General features: G+C 46.7%; 1 protein-coding gene across 1 annotated transcript; it reads left to right on the top strand.

Annotated features, from left to right (window-relative positions):
- The first annotated feature begins 2686 nt into the window (after positions 1–2686).
- Positions 2687–14836, top strand: LOC116940370 (MOB kinase activator 1B). Its single transcript, XM_032950143.2, has 6 exons — positions 2687–2970; positions 7313–7479; positions 9177–9270; positions 10989–11122; positions 11802–11965; positions 12877–14836. Exons 1-6 carry the CDS (start codon positions 2957–2959, stop codon positions 12952–12954), a joined length of 651 nt encoding a protein of 216 aa, XP_032806034.1. The 5' UTR covers positions 2687–2956; the 3' UTR covers positions 12955–14836.
- Positions 14837–15983: the final 1147 nt, after the last annotated feature.

Genomic DNA, 15983 nt, shown 5'->3' with positions numbered 1-15983 from the left:
TTTATTTTTTTACCTACGTGGATACTCATACCGTTTGTTACAACGTTCCTTTGCGAGTAATCTTTTTCGAGGATGGTAGACATAAAAACTAAGAAAAGGAACAGACTTTGTTGCGAAAATGATATGAGAGTGGCACTTGCCAAGGTGAAGCCGCGCATTTCTGAACTTGTATCTGAAAGGCAACAGCAAAAGTCACATTGATTTGCAGTAAATATTCATTGAGTTATGTTTTTGTGTGAAATTCATGTTTTGTTGGTTTTGTTCTTTAAACACAGTGATTTTGTGTGCAACTGATGCATGGTTCATTTTGTGCGCTAAAAAATATATTCCTAGTTTTGAAGAAATCATATTTATTTTTTCCAATTACGAAGGTTTCAGTGAATACACTGATGAAGCTTGCAGGGTTCAGTACCTCCAATAAGGTTAAGAACCACTGTCATAGGTAGTGATTCAACTTTCAGTTTATTGGCAATAGCATTCCAGACCCTGGGGACATCAATAGCAAAGGCCCTTCCTCCAGTTTTTGTACGGCAATAGGGAATGTGAAGCTGGTAAATGAGCGAAGACCTGAGGTCAAATTTGTTCTTTGAAACAGAGAGGAGATCCAGCAGGTAGTCTGCAGATTTTTTTTGTAAGTACATTGTGAATAAAGAAGATCTGGTGCACAAGCCGTCGAACATTAAGAGATGTTAAATTTGACCCAAGTTAGGGAGCGAGTCGCAATCGATAACCCTTTTGTTTTATGTGCAAGAGTGAACGAACGTGCCGTATAGCAATACGAATGTAAACAATGTAAAGAAGGCTGTCTGGTGTAGGCCAAAGCGTTTACAATGCATATACAGTGAAGGAAAAAAGTATTTGATCCATGCTGATTTTGTACGTTTGCCCACTAATTTTAATGGTAGGTTTATTTGAACAGTGAGAGACAATAACAACAACAAAATCCAGAAAAACGCATGTCGAAAAATGTTATAAATTGATTTGCATTTTAATGAGGGAAATAAGTATTTGACCCCCTCTCAATCAGAAAGATTTCTGGCTCCCAGGTGTCTTTTATACGGGTAACGAGCTGAGATTTGGAGCACACTCTTAAAGGGAGTGCTCCTAATTTCAGCGTGTTACCTGTATAAAAGACACCTGTCCACAGAAGCAATCAATGAATCAGATTCCAAACTCTCCACCATGGCCAAGACCAAAGAGCTCTCCAAGGATGTCAGGGACAAGATTGTAGACCTACACAAGGCTGGAATGGGCTACCAGACCATTGCCAAGCAGCTTGGTGAGAAGGTGACAACAGTTGGTGCGATTATTCGCAAATGGAAGAAATACAAAAGAACTGTCAATCTCCCTCGGCCTGGGGCTCCATGCAAGATCTCACCTAGTGGAGTTGCAATGATCATGAGAACGGTGAGGAATCAGCCCAGAACTACACGGGGGGATCTTGTCAATGACCTCAAGGAAGCTGGGACCATAGTCACCAAGAAAACAATTGGTAACACACTACGCCGTGAAGGACTGAAATCTTGCAGCGCCCGCAAGGTCCCCCTGCTCAAGAAAGCACATATACATGCCCGTCTGAAGTTTGCCAATGAACATCTGAATGATTCAGAGGATAACTGGGTGAAAATGTTGTGGTCAGATGAGACCAAAATGGAGCTCTTTGGCATCAACTCAACTCGCCGTGTTTGGAGGAGGAGGAATGCTGCCTATGACCTCAAGAACACCATCCCCACCGTCAAACATGGAGGTGGAAACATTATGCTTTGGGGTGTTTTTCTGCTAAGGGTACTGGACAACTTCACCGCATCAAAGGGACGATGGACGGGGCCATCTACCGTCAAATCTTGGGTGAGAACCTCCTTCCCTCAGCCAGGGCATTGAAAATGGGTCGTGGATGGGTATTCCAGCATGACAATGACCCAAAACACACGGCCAAGGCAACAAAGGAGTGGCTCAAGAAGAAGCACATTAAGGTCCTGGAGTGGCCTAGCCAATCTCCAGACCTTAATCCCATAGACAATCTGTGGAGGGCGCTGAAGGTTTGAGTTGCCAAACGTCAGCCTCGAAACCTTAATGACTTGGAGAAGATCTGCAAAGAGGAGTGGGACAAAATCCCTCCTAAGATGTGTGCAAACCTGGTGGCCAACTACAAGAGACGTCTGACCTCTGTGATTGACAACAAGGGTTTTGCCACCAAGTACTAAGTCATGTTTTGCAGAGGGGTCAAATACTTATTTCCTCATTAAAATGCAAATCAATTTATAACATTTTTGACATGCGTTTTTTCTGGATTTTGTTGTTGTTATTCTGTCTTTGACTGTTCAAATAAGCCTACCATTACAATTATAGACTGATCATTTCTTTGTCAGTGGGCAAACGTACAAAATCAGCAGGGGATCAAATACTTTTTTCCCTCACTGTCGACTCCTGGATTGCACAAACATCTCACATTCCTAAATTCACACGCCCAGCAGGAATCCGACTCTCTCCAGAACGGGCCTCAAATTCACAGTCTATCTCGTGTGTATATACACCGTATACATACAGTATATACACAAAGACTGCATGTAAACTGTCATCGTAAGTACAGTTCAGTAATGTAATTTAGTTAAGGGAATGAGTGAAATGCCAAGCTTCTGTGGCGGGCCACGCAGAAGCGATTACGGGGGCGCTGTCTCCCCCCCGCCCCGCCCCGCCCGCCCTCGCCGGGACGCGGAACGAGAGGAGGGAGGCGGCGAGAACGCGCGGCTGTCATTACTGCCCTCTGTGTGTGTGTCAGTGCCTCTATCTCATCATCCTCCTCCTCCATCTTCTTCTATTCGTCTTCCTCGTCCTTCAGTCTCATCTGCCTGCCTGCTCTCGTTCATCCATTCGTCCGTCCCTCTCTTAATTCGTTCCCCCTCCTCCTTCGTTCCCTCCCTTGAGCGACCAAAGCACAAGACGAGCAGCCGGCGCCATGAGCTTCCTATTGTGAGTTTCGTCTCCAGAAACACACTCTTCAAAGAAACACACATACATCGTGTGTGTGTGTGACTGTTACTAGAAATGGGCTTGGGCAAGACACGTCCTGCCAAGAAGATATGATGAGGGTGATGATGATCGGCAGATAGGGGCTATGGTGACGGAATGGCAGCGCGAGGAGAGAAGATGCGAGCGACCGAGAGGGAACAACCTCCTTCGGCGATGTAGCGATGAGATCTGTTGATGTGAAATAAATTATATGAACATCGTGTGGCATCGCATAAATAGTCAAAGGATGGCAAAGACTTTCGTAAAGACGCTGGTACGGGCAATGGCTACTGCTGATGATCCTTTTCTTTCTGCGTACTGTACGTGTTTATGCGCGGTACGTCGATAAAGATGAAAGCCATTGCAGCATCACGAGGATAGAGGGAATTCACTCAGCAGTGGATAAACAGTTGCCGCTGCTTAATACTATTTAGCCGTGTATGTGAGTGTACATTTGTGCTAGATGGCGTGAAGACGGCAGTGAGATTAGCAATCGTACCAAGAGCTTGAGGGAATGGAGGAAACATGAGATTATTTCCATCCAGCAGTGGATGAGACGATGTCTGCTACTCATGACGATGCTGCTGCTGCTGCTGATCGTGATGCCACAGTGAACACACTCATGAACACCCCAGTGGCCCCGCGATCGCCAGGACGAGCGCCATTGTGCTCCCCTTCCTCCCCGCCACATCGCGACGTGACGCACCCTCCTCACCCTCCTCACCCTCATCCTCCTCCTCCTCACCCTCATCCTCCTCCTCACCCTCATCCTCCTCGCCCTCATCCTCACCCTCATCATCCTCATCCTCCTCACCCTCATCACCCTCATCCTCACCCTCCTCACCGTCATCCTCCTCACCCTCATCCTCCTCACCCTCCTCCTCACTCTCCTCACCCTTTTCCTTACCCTCCTCATCCTCCTCACCCTCCTCACCCTCATCCGCCTCACCCTCATCCTCCTCACCCTCATCCTCCTCGGTGACCAAACGCCGGAGAGGAGACCCCAACAACACTCATCTAGCCCGAGCACTTGGTTGACACAAACTGGCACACACATGTACACGTTGCACACTGACGGGTGTTGTACACACATCCAGTGAATCATTAGCACGGTGAAATACTTTATCACGGTAAGCCAGACGGAGTTAATGACTCAGGCTTTTATAGGGCCTTGAAATCTTCCTCATGTGTACAGTGATGACGGGGTGACCGTTGCTTCGTGGCGTCTTAATTTCTTAAATTAAACACTGCACATTTAATTTGATTGAATGTTGCTTGTTTTACAATGTCAAGATTTTCCTCGTTTTAAATTTCCTAGGGTCGCCTACGTCGTTGCCACTGTGCCGTAGTCATAACATGACTACAGGAGTGTAAGTTGATATCATCACCCAGCACCAGCCCAACTGGGTCTCTCCCTGGCTAAGTTTGTCTAGATTGTAACGTTAGGGTTAGTGTACATACACGCTGTTGTAATTACACTTGTAAAAGCAGACTGCCGGTGGAATGTCACGATTTATGACCCCATCCACAAGACTTAATTTTCCTCGGATGCAAACACACGGAATTCTTGTTGACACAAACATGCAAATTAACACGTGTACTCACATACACACATACTGTGCTTATACACGCATACTGCACTTGGTGTACTTGGCTATGGCTGATTGTGAAGACAGACAAAGATCCCTCGTATAGCCTTAACATACTGTAGGGACAAGTTCTGTGAGCGAGCATAGATGGTGGATGGCCACTCCCTAGTGCTGTTTAAAAATCGCACCAGGTACTCATTGGAGGCAGGGTCGACCTAGGGGAGGCCCAGAACCGATTCAGATAATCGTCACTTGTGTTGGCCGTGAGCTGGAATCGAACTCTGGTCGCTGGGTTGATATCGGAGTGTGCTAACCGCTATCAATTACCGCTCCCCCCTACATACATATACAGTACACACGCACCAACACAGTTATTCAAGTACTCGTATAGAGATTTGTATTATACATATACTGACATATATCAGTATAAACATACATTGTTTTATACATGTAAATAAAAGCTCGTACACTAACGTGCTCATACATACAAAATATATATCATGGGACCTCCTTTGCCAGTACCAAAATATGATAATAGGTTTTCCGCTTTTTTTGGCAACAAAACAGGTGTTAAGATGTTAAAACACCAAACTGAAACCTTTTACAAGGAATCGTGCGCCTTTTGGCGTCCTCTGGTCTAAGACCGTTTGAGACGAGGCTTGAAAGAAAGCTGTATCTGGTGTGGACCAATCAGCTTCAAAGACAATGCCACATAAATTATCAGATTCGTTGCAAAAGGTTTCAGTTTGGTGTTTTAACATCTTAACACATGTTTTGTTGCCAGAAAAAAGGGGAAAACCTATTCTCAATCTATATACTTTACATACGCAGGCCACTCTTGCCCAGTTAGTTCTAACCTGGTTAAACCACCAACTACACACGCTCATGAACACAGTTTTGTGCCAATACACGTACACAGATACTTATATACATATACAGTGCATGTACTCGTACATAGCATACACAACTCGGATGGACAAACCAGTTATGGCACAAATGTAAACCTTATTTTTGTTACTTATCCCCCCCCCCTTCTGGCCCTCATAATTTTCTTGTGGGCCCATGGCATTTCCGCACAGGAATGGGAATCCTTTCTGAAAGAGAGCGAACATTGAACCGTCATGGCTTAGGTGCAATTGTCAGCAGTGGAAACCGATGTCGATTGATCCATTCATTCGGCAGTCCTTTATTTAAACAATGTTAGCACACTGTAGTGGGCAGTGTCCTGAGATAGAGGTCATGCTCACCATCTTTAAGCAAATATGCTGATGATTGTTAATGTATTACGATTAGCAATGTTTCGAGGTACAAAACTGCTTAACTGCGGATTATTTTCCTCTGTGACCACACGCTATAGCTGATAAGATTTGTTTTTAATATGCAGTGCAGTACTTACTGTACTTGTGAAATGTTATTGATGCATTCAAGTGTGGGATTTTGACATGAGTTTGACACAAAACACGCTGTTCAAGGTTGGTTAGTGCGTGTCTTACCAGCAGAGTACGTTTTGTAATTTCCTGTAGAAATGACTGGTTTTCTGTGGGGGGGGGGGGTGCTATGCTGCCCAGAACACACAGCAGAGGTCATGGAGAGAGTACGTCTCTTCCTGTTGTGGTGAACATTGGTTATATCAATAATGTAAATTAGAAACAAAGCTAAATGTTATTTTCACTGCAGTACTCAACAGAGCAGACTTTAGTCTTTGACGGCAGTATTTAGTCTAACGACAGTGTTCAAATATGAGCGTTCCCACTTCCCCACAGGCTCAGCCCTTCGTATTTACCTAAATCTTCCATCCACGTGTGAATTGGGTAATTACATGTGACTTGTCACTACTGAACGTTGTCCTGGACTACAGGGAGGCACGATAAGCTCAGTGAGATGGCTTCGCAGAGCCTTGCACTGGAACAGCATCTGTCATCCGAGCCATGATTTCCTGGGTAGTCCATTGTAATAAGTGGCGATATCATGACTCAAGCCAATTTTTTTCTCAAATCCAAGGCTCAAGCTTAAAGTCCGTGTAATACCACCCGACTCCCAGTCGACACTACTTTCTCACCCAGCCTTTACGGCGGCTACTAGGTCACACGCAGTAGGGTCCCCGCATGTATGTCTATGATAGACAAGCTGCTGACATTGTGGCTATGTCAGTCCTCTTCTTCGCAATGCCTCCAGAACTATGCCTTCAGTCCACCTTTTCCACAAACGTCCTCTGCCTCTGTTGCCTTCAGCTATCATTGTCACTGATTTTGATGCAAATATGTTATATGGCATTATTCTAATATGCCCACACGACAGCAATATCAATTCTTCAGTTTGTATTATAGTTCTTTCCATTTTCAGTTAATTTGTTGATGAATGGATTCCTTATTTTGTCCAGTCTGGTGACAGCAAAATCACGTCATCCCCTTCACAACCAGTTTTCACATTGTAGGTCAAAATACATTGTTTTGCTTCTTCCCTCGCACTGTGTGACCTTGGAGTTCCATCCCAAAGTTTTTACAACCTCGTTCAAATTCAGTAAATGTATACATTTTTATTTTTTGCACATTTAACAGTGCTGTTTTTTTAGTGACTTGGGATTTTGGGCCTATGCTTAAGCAATCGTGATGCCAAATAAAATAAGAGCGTATAATGTGGTGGCCTCGGATGAAACTATTGAGAACCCCCTGTGCTAGAAGCCCTCTCCTTTCCATTTCTTCTGGCCCCTGCAGCAGCGGACGCTCGTCCAAAACATTCAAGCCGCGCAAGGCTCTGCCTGAGGGCTCGCGCCAAGCGGAGCTGCTCAAGCACGCGGAGGCGACGCTGGGCTCTGGAAACCTGCGGCTCGCCGTCGCACTGCCCGAGGGAGAGGACCTGAACGAATGGATCGCTGTCAACAGTAGGCCTTCCTCCGCGTGCCGGTGGTGATCGTAGGGAAGCAGATCCACGTGGTCCCGGTCCCATTCACGTGCATCGAGCGTTACGAGTCTCTTGAGAGTCCCGAGTTTGTTCGTAGTGAATAAATCTACCTGAGCCCTGGGCCTTAAAGGAAGACAAAGTTCAAAGTAAAACACCTGCATGTGTAGTCTTTCCAGGTTAGATTATTTGTTGAGCATGTCTTCTCACAAGCTTTCGCCATAGAATACTGTGGGAATATTCAACTCCTCAAGATGCAGTAGTGAGTGGCCAGAACTTGATAGAAGAAATGCTCTACACTCGACCTAAACTGGAAGAACACATTTTGATTATGGTTGGCTCCAAAAATCTACATGTTAAATCGGTGTTCCCTTATAAATGCATGCCTAATATTGTGCTGGCCTGGCATGAATTGGAATTTTATTGTTGCTCATGAGTGATGTCACAGCATTGACAGTGTGTTAAAACTTTGGAGTGACATCTCTAGAGTGCCACAATGACACTCTAATTTTTTTATTTTAAAGTGTGCTAAGCCTTCAACGTGCATTGCACAGTGTGGGACACAGATCCTAGATATGCACAATATCCAAATCGAATATTAGTTTTTTGGGTTTTGTCTTGTAATAGTGGCTCTGAAACTGTAAATTGTAATAGAACCTTGAGCTTAAATGGCCCATCCATCCTGTCAACATTGTCGCCAGTTTTCCCATGTGTTATATAATACACGTCTATAAAGAGACTGAGCACGTTTCCACACCCATGTTCATAAGAATACACACACAAGACAAGGATGCCTTTCATCGTTGTAACATCTTGGGCAAGTGCCAATTGAGTATCCGTTAAGGGGTTGGCATAGCACATGACACTGCAGCCGGCTCCGATTCCAAGCAAATGCAGATTGCCAAAGCCAGTCATGAGGAAGACATGCTGACACACGCGGATGTATGGAGACACGCACACTCTCATACACGCACACCCAACCACGACCAAATTCCTGGCATCCAAAAATGTGACGGCAAGCTAGACATAATTCGGCAGCAAGTCGCAACATTTGCATCCTCTTGCGAGACATGCAAACTCTCGTTGCCAACTGGGAAGCTTTCCTAATTGTGCACTTGCATGCGCACCTGGTGTTAATTACTGGAGAGCGCGAGCCACTCGGCATTTAGAGAACGGGCGGCAGCTGCTGACGCTGGCCCTGGGTCCACGCCAGGCCGGGCACGCTTGATTTGGCTAACAGCTGCAATGTCAGAAAGGTAAACACACGGCTGGAAGTGGCTGCACGGTTCACTGGTGTCCCCGGGGCCTGTTGCGTTGCGGCATGTCGGCCCAACCCACTGCCACCCAGCCCTATGACCACCTACCCATAGCTCTGATGAAGAATTCATGTCTCACTGAATATTTTATGGGTCGCTGGCAGATAGACTAGAGTAGGTCGCAAGTGACGCGTATCTAAAGCTGTTGTGAGAGGTATACTTGATGTGTGCTGGATGTGGAAATAATTTATGGGGCACCAACCCAAACAGACCTGGCTTCGATAGTGGAGGCTCGACGATGTTGAACCTCTTAATCATGGCAACTCCAGCATCACCCCTCGCCATCATGGGCTTTGTCTGCTCGCTCTGATGGTGGTTTCATTTCTACTTTTTTGTTTTTTTCCTGTTCTGTGTTTTTTCACAGCCGTGGACTTTTTCAACCAAATAAATATGCTCTTTGGAACTATCGCCGAGTTCTGCACAGAGCAGAGTTGTCCGGTTATGTCTGCAGGGCCCAAGTGAGTGCCACCCCTCCTTCACTAACACAAGTTAACAGCACAGTTCAGAAATGGTCGTGCGTGCAAAGATAGCTCGACTGTCCGTAGCGAACACCGGTGTTTTTTTATATTTCATATTAAGCTTGTGGGTAATATTTAAAGCTCGTGACCAAATCACCCGGAATACTTCCGATCTTCTCAGATCTCACAAGTTCTCAAGTTAAGCAGGGTTGAGCTTTGATAACGCTTAGATAGGGTGCCAACCACCCACTAGCGAGTGGTCATAGCGATTGTATAGGGGCTATGTGGTGGGCGGTAGAGGGAAGTGCAGCAACATTAATAGTTGTGCTGTACTTCTGCGTATCCACATCTCTGCTCTGAACCAACACACATTGACCGGCGTGGTCAAGTAAGGTCAACCCACACAGGTAGCGGGGAGGAAAACTGAAATAAATGAAACCTAATCCTGCAATGGATTGGCGGGAGTGCTGTACGCGCACACATTAGAAAGTTAAGGTTTATACTTTAGCGAACGCCGTATTGCCACTGCTACTACTACTATTGTTATGTTACCAGGTAAGGCCCACTGCGCTATATAGCTTTTTTTCAGAAGTGACCTGGTCATATAGCTCAACCAAGGGGCTTATCATGTGGAAATTGATAGCAGCCAAATACTATAAAACGCAAGTTGATTCTAAATGTGCTGGGAAAAACCTGCACTAGCCAGCCACTGTCACAGGAGCCACGGAGACTGTTTTGTTCCAGATAATGCTTCCAATCCATTGTTTGTAACATAGAATGTCCAAGGATGCAGGCCGACAAGTGCGTTTAATATTAAAAGTGCTGTCAGTATTCGAAGTCTGGGCAAGGGTTGATAGCTTAATCACGAGCATGGTGACAGGTGCGTACTAGCCAAATCCTGTAACTCCATTTGTCGCAAGGTAAGAGCATGGGCTAAGGGGAAACTACTGTACGGGTATTTCGTATGTTTTTAGTTTCTGCGCAAGCGGCAGTCACATAACTTCCTGTAAACAGCTGTGACGTTTCTCTTGAGGTTAGCTTCTCGCCATGGCGATAACATAAGGCCTGCCTGCCTGTCGCTTCCTTGTTCGTTCGCTGTCAGCGCTTTACATAGCAACCAACGTGGCCTCCGCTGCCTTTTTGTCCCGGCTCTGTACGAGACACAGACGAGCACAATAAACAGAGACGGCAAGTGCAAACTTAATGTTGGCGATCAATCATTCCCATCTGTTCCAATATGAGAGAGACCTCCACTTTCGTTGTTAACTCTGCCTTGTAATAACACATTGGCTGGAGCGGTGGCCATGGTAGTTAACACATTGCGCTCTGAGCCGGGCAAACCCGAGTTTGACTCCCGGCCAGTGCTATCATCACTTCACATCAATGGTGAGTTATATCCGAACTAGTCCTGGGTATTACCTCCCCGTGGCAGTTTAACTCCCACTGCCAGTTTTGTATTATTTATCGTTCCTTTAATGATTTTGGGAGTTAACATATTGGTTTTGTACCTTAATTTAGACAGAGGCCAATTTTGAACAAGGTTGGAAGAACCCTTGGACAGACACCCTAACCCTGTAGAGTAAGCTGACCGACCCCACGGGGAGAGGGGAGTCATATTGCTTCGATATCATTTTTTACCGCGGTGTTCAAATAATATATAGTATACTGACCCCTGGGGTCCAAATTTTATGAGGTCAACAATACGACATCTCCGGCAGGTACGAGTACCACTGGGCCGACGGCACCAACATCAAGCGCCCCATCAAGTGCTCGGCGCCCAAGTACATCGACTACCTCATGACATGGGTGCAGGACCAGCTGGACGACGAGGCGCTCTTCCCCAGCAAGATCGGTGAGCAGCCGCCGCCGCCACCCTCATTCCGAGAGGGAAAGGGCAGTTTAGGAACTTAATGCTCCCTTTACAGTGTAAATAATTAAGAGTATGCATTCGATTGTTTACAGATACATTTTGAGCTGAAGCATGGGTAGAGAAGTTGAAAATGTAATACTTGGTTAAGACCATTGACTCGTTCATTAAGCCACATCTTCCCCCTGACATGACCCAAACCCCACGAACCTGCTACACAATTTGGCCTGATCACATACATTCTTACACTACAAGTCGGGCATGACAATCATTCGGTTGACTTGCCGTACCTTTTGGGGTCTAACGATCAAAATAATTTACTTCAAGAGTAACGCTCCACAGCTTTGAAATTAGCAATTAGAACTTTGTACTCGATATTTTAAAATATACATTTTTAAATAATCTTAGTAAGTCTGACTTTCCCAAACAAAAAAATCATATATATTGTTTATACAATCTTGTCACAGTAATCATTTATTGTTTTATCCCAGATCTTACTCTGTGTCACTCGCTGGAGGTTGTGTAAAACTTAAACTACTTTGTCTTGTATCTCCGCCGAGACGTTGCGACAGAACATTTATTATTGCTACTACCCAGCCACCCGCGCACCCTGACCATCTTCCAACAAAGTCCGCCCTCACCTGACCCACGTCCCCACCCGCAGGTGTGCCCTTTCCCAAGAACTTCTTGTCGGTGGCCAAGATGATCCTGCGGCGGCTGTTCCGCGTGTACGCTCACGTGTACCACCAGCACTTCGGCATCGTCACGCAGCTGCAGGAAGAGGCGCACCTCAACACCTCCTTCAAGCACTTCATCTACTTTGTGCAGGTGGTGTCCCCATTGCCCGTCGTGCTTTGCGCGTTCCACCGCCACCCACACCACCTCGGAGGAACGGCACGCGTGTCGTCCTTCAGGAGGGACGTCGTTTAAAGCGCATTTGCCGGGCTGCTTTATGGCGTCGTTTTCCAAATACCGTCCCCGAAACATTTTCTCTACGGTGCGGCGCTCCGTGGTTACCGACTGTCAGGCGCATGCACTGTGCAAGTGGATTAATTTGCATAGGAGTGGGAATGGTCATCATGCATGGGCTGAGTGTGGGCAAAGGGTGGGGAAGGGTCACTCCTTGGAGTTGAGAAACATTGACTGTTCAGGGGACCTCTTCTTAAAGCTTTCGGGACTGCAGGAATTCATATTCTTTGAGTCTTTCGGTAAAGTCACGGAGCAACAAAAGGGGTTGATGACGACTGCTTTTGTTGCGATCGAAACGTCGTAGTTTTTTGTTATGTTCTTTGAACATATCTACGTGACTTTACCGAAAGACCCAAAGAATATAAATATTGACCTTATTTATTTGGCCGTTCACCTGTAAGTGGACTCATTTTGATGTCTAGATTTCGAGTAAAGCCAGGATAGAGCAAGAAGGAACCTACGGCTATTTGCTTTTTGTTGTTGAGACTCCGCATCAGCGGAAGTCACGAGACTTCTGAAAAACGGCCGTGGTATTTCTTCTGCAAAGTTGCTCCGAGGTCAGCCTCTGTGTTTCCACAAGGGCACCGGGCCTGCGGCACGGCACGGTTTAAATTTCCACCTCTGCCCAAACGGCAACCAGCACGGCCAAGTGAAACGCCCTCCGTTGAACATCAGCCAGGGGAAGTACGACCGGTCTGCTACAACCGCCGTAACCCCCCAACCCCTCCCGTCCCCTCCCCTACTGCGCACCATCTCATCCTCCTCCTAAGGAGTTCAACTTGATCGATCGGAGGGAGCTGGCGCCGCTGCAGGACCTCATTGAGCGTCTCACCGCCAAGGACAGATAGACGGGACCGCACAGCTCTCACCACGGTCACCGCCACCGTCCGTCGCCGACAAAACCACCGCCCGTCGCCGGCCACGACGAAAGCCCCAGAGTGCACGATCCGCGGCGCGTGCGGTTGAAGCAGCAATACCCGAGGGGGGGGGGGGTGGCGGCGGCGTCATTGTGGGGACGGCGCCACCCGTGCGGGCGACGCATTCCTCCTTTCCTCTCCCGCCCACACGGAGCTCCCATCGCCCCCACCCTGAAACGTTCCGATCCTCTTTCCGTTGTACAGAGTCCGATGTACCAGGTGACCCAACCAGTTGTGCGAGCAGAGGTGTACTGGGGGATTTTATTGTAATTGTTTTCGATTTTCTCTTTATTATTTTTGTTAGCTTCATTGCTTTGTTTAATTTGCGTAATGATTTTATGGCCAGGATCTGTAACAAAAAAAATCCTCGATTTCGTTGGAAAGTAAGAGTTTTGACGTACCACATGCAGGTGAAAGGACAGTGTGTTCATCGTTATTCGTTTTATTTTTTACCATTAATATATTTTAACAATATTTTACTTATTTCAGTTGATGGTAATGTTATGAACAAAGACATACCTAGTTTTAGCAGGCTTTTACGTTTTAGTGCATGTGTGTAGAAAGCTTTGAGCTCACCTCGGATGTGTGGCGATACAAGCGTGCTTGCGTGTGATGTCGTATGACATTCTTGGCGTTTATTGATCGACATTGTCCATTTTCAGCGGAGTGAGGGTGGAAAAAAAAGTGCCTTTCTTGCCGGGTCGACGCGCCCGTTGATGTCTCCCACGACTGCGGAGAATGATGCGCAGCAGCCCACATTTGCGGTGCAGATGCTAACAGGCCTTGTAAACACCTGTACTTGCACAGTTGCGTCCAGAAATGTGTTTCAGGAATCTCAGTTTTGTGCCGGCTTGACAATGATGGGCCGAACACAATGCTGCCTCCTTGACAAACGCTGCCCTGATTTTAAACTGGGGTCAAAAAACTTCAGACGAAAACTTGATGGAAGGAACATGGATTGCTTGCAAATTAAAATCGCAAAGCCTCGTGGAAGAAAACCACATTTCTGGATGAAAACACAGTTGTTTGTAAGTGTTCTGAGCCTTTTAGTGCCACAAGTAAACGCATCTGGAAGACATCGACGTGCGATTTGGCAGGTCTGGGTGTACAATTGGGACACAGAAAACTTTAGCGCTTGGTCGGTCGGTTAGTCCCCCCCCCCGCCTGACGTTCCACATTGCTGCCTGTCGTTCGTGACAGCGCTGCCATAAACTTAACTGCGGAGACATTTCCCCGGCACCGTCCCCTGCCTGGGCCGCTCGTCGGGGTCTCTGCTCGAGTTGCGCCACTGTCTGTGCAGTTTCTTTTTGCGGCTGAATAATGCCGGTCTGGCCCACCAGCACCAGTACAGCTTATGTTGTTTTGGGACGTAGGCTTTTTCATGGCTTATTACAATTTTAATTGACTCGTGCGCTCTTTAGGTTAACTTTTAGCGTCATGAAGGTCATCAAGCATCGGTTAAAAGTGTTTTGCTCGGATTTGTTAACAACTGCCTTAACCTTGGGGGTGCGTGAAGGAGTTTTTCATTGAACTCATTCGGGCAAAGCAGTTACTAACAAAGCGCGTTATTAACTCTTAGGAGGAGTCGTTTGCTCGCTTAAGGATTGCTCTTGGATTGTACGAGGCTCACCTAAACGTGACTGCATGCAGCCCCAAAAACCCGGGGGGTCAGATCCACACCCTCCCGGATGAGCCCAGGGTTTTCCTGGACACGACCACATGGGGGGTATGATTTTTTTATAAGCGTCGTTTTCCGTTCCTAAAGAAATCCATTTTGAGTTCGTTTTAAGAGTAAAATAAAATGCGGTGCGAACTCAACGTTTCCCGCCCGTTAATTGTGTGTGTGTGGGTGCATGCGTGGGTGGGTGGCGTGTGCGTGTGTGGGTTCGTGCTTCAAGTCCGTGCTTGTTTCAGTGCCGCCAGCATTCTGAGTCGGCAGGTTGCTGTCAATACAAAAGCGGAAAATGGAAAGACCATGATTGAGAATGTGGGGAGCGGCAGAGAGGGTGGGGCACCAGGAGACAACTGAACAGTTCAGCAGTTCCACTGCTGGATTATATTTTTTCCGCCTGAGGACGACTGCTTGTGTTGCGATTGAAACGTGATTTATTGTATACCTACGTGACTTTACCGAAAGAACCAAAGGGTATGAATAGCAGCCCCCTTCTATGCCTTATCCTCACCACTCTCTCCTTCCACCCCTACTCCACATCTGTCGCTCTGCCAAACCCAAGATTTACTGTTTGTGTTTAGTGCCCAAGCACCTGTGCTTGTTTACCCAGAAAAGCCTCACTGATTATCATCTGCCAAGTTTTCCAAGCAGGGATTATGATTGCTGTGTATATTCCAATGGAGTACTTATGGGTAATTTTTCAATTTGGACCATGACACCAGCATCAAATCGCCTACTTTTGCAAGTGACATCACCGGATCTTTCACGTCCTCTGAAGTGGACGGCACGCAGTATTTTCATGGCGAATACACCGATAGTATTAGTCGAGGCAGCCTCTGAGTTCGAACCACAAACCTCTTGCAACAAGCGGCGAACTCACTCCTGTACCGCAAGACATTGAGAAATGACTGCTGTCGTGGTGAGCTCGCTGGACTTATAATCCAAGGGTCACCAGATCAGTTTGCCGTCCTGCAGCAAGAATTCAACGGTGCAGCAAGTCTCCTCTCGCCTGTCCACTCAGCAGTAGAGATCGGTACACTCCAGTTAATTGGCAGATCATGTGTGGTGGGGTAAGGTGTGGGTAAATCTTGGCTTAAAGCTTTCGTGACTGCAAGAATTCATATTCTTTGGGTCTCGTTAAAGCCACGTAGACCACTCACCACTGATGTCATCTTCATTGAGTGTGAACACTCGGGTCGACGGATGGGTCCGTCACGTGAAAATTCAGAGACAGCTTCATAGCTCAAAGGATTTCATCCAGTCTAAATATAGATTTTGATCCTTTCTG

The sequence above is a fragment of the Petromyzon marinus genome, chromosome 8 (assembly GCF_048934315.1).
Source record: "Petromyzon marinus isolate PM22_M1 ecotype Great Lakes invasive population chromosome 8, UKy_Petmar_22M1.pri1.0, whole genome shotgun sequence".
Classification (NCBI taxonomy): Eukaryota; Metazoa; Chordata; class Hyperoartia; order Petromyzontiformes; family Petromyzontidae; genus Petromyzon; species Petromyzon marinus.
Note: the sequence above shows the minus strand (reverse complement) of the source record. Positions and strands in the feature narration are given on the sequence as shown.

Bases quoted from the DNA above. Each gene is read 5' to 3' on its own strand.
- LOC116940370 (XM_032950143.2), top strand. The intron at 7,480-9,176 runs GTAGGCCTTCCT...GTTTTTTCACAG, and splicing joins CGAATGGATCGCTGTCAACA to CCGTGGACTTTTTCAACCAA. The intron at 11,966-12,876 runs GTGGTGTCCCCA...CCTCCTCCTAAG, and splicing joins ACTTCATCTACTTTGTGCAG to GAGTTCAACTTGATCGATCG.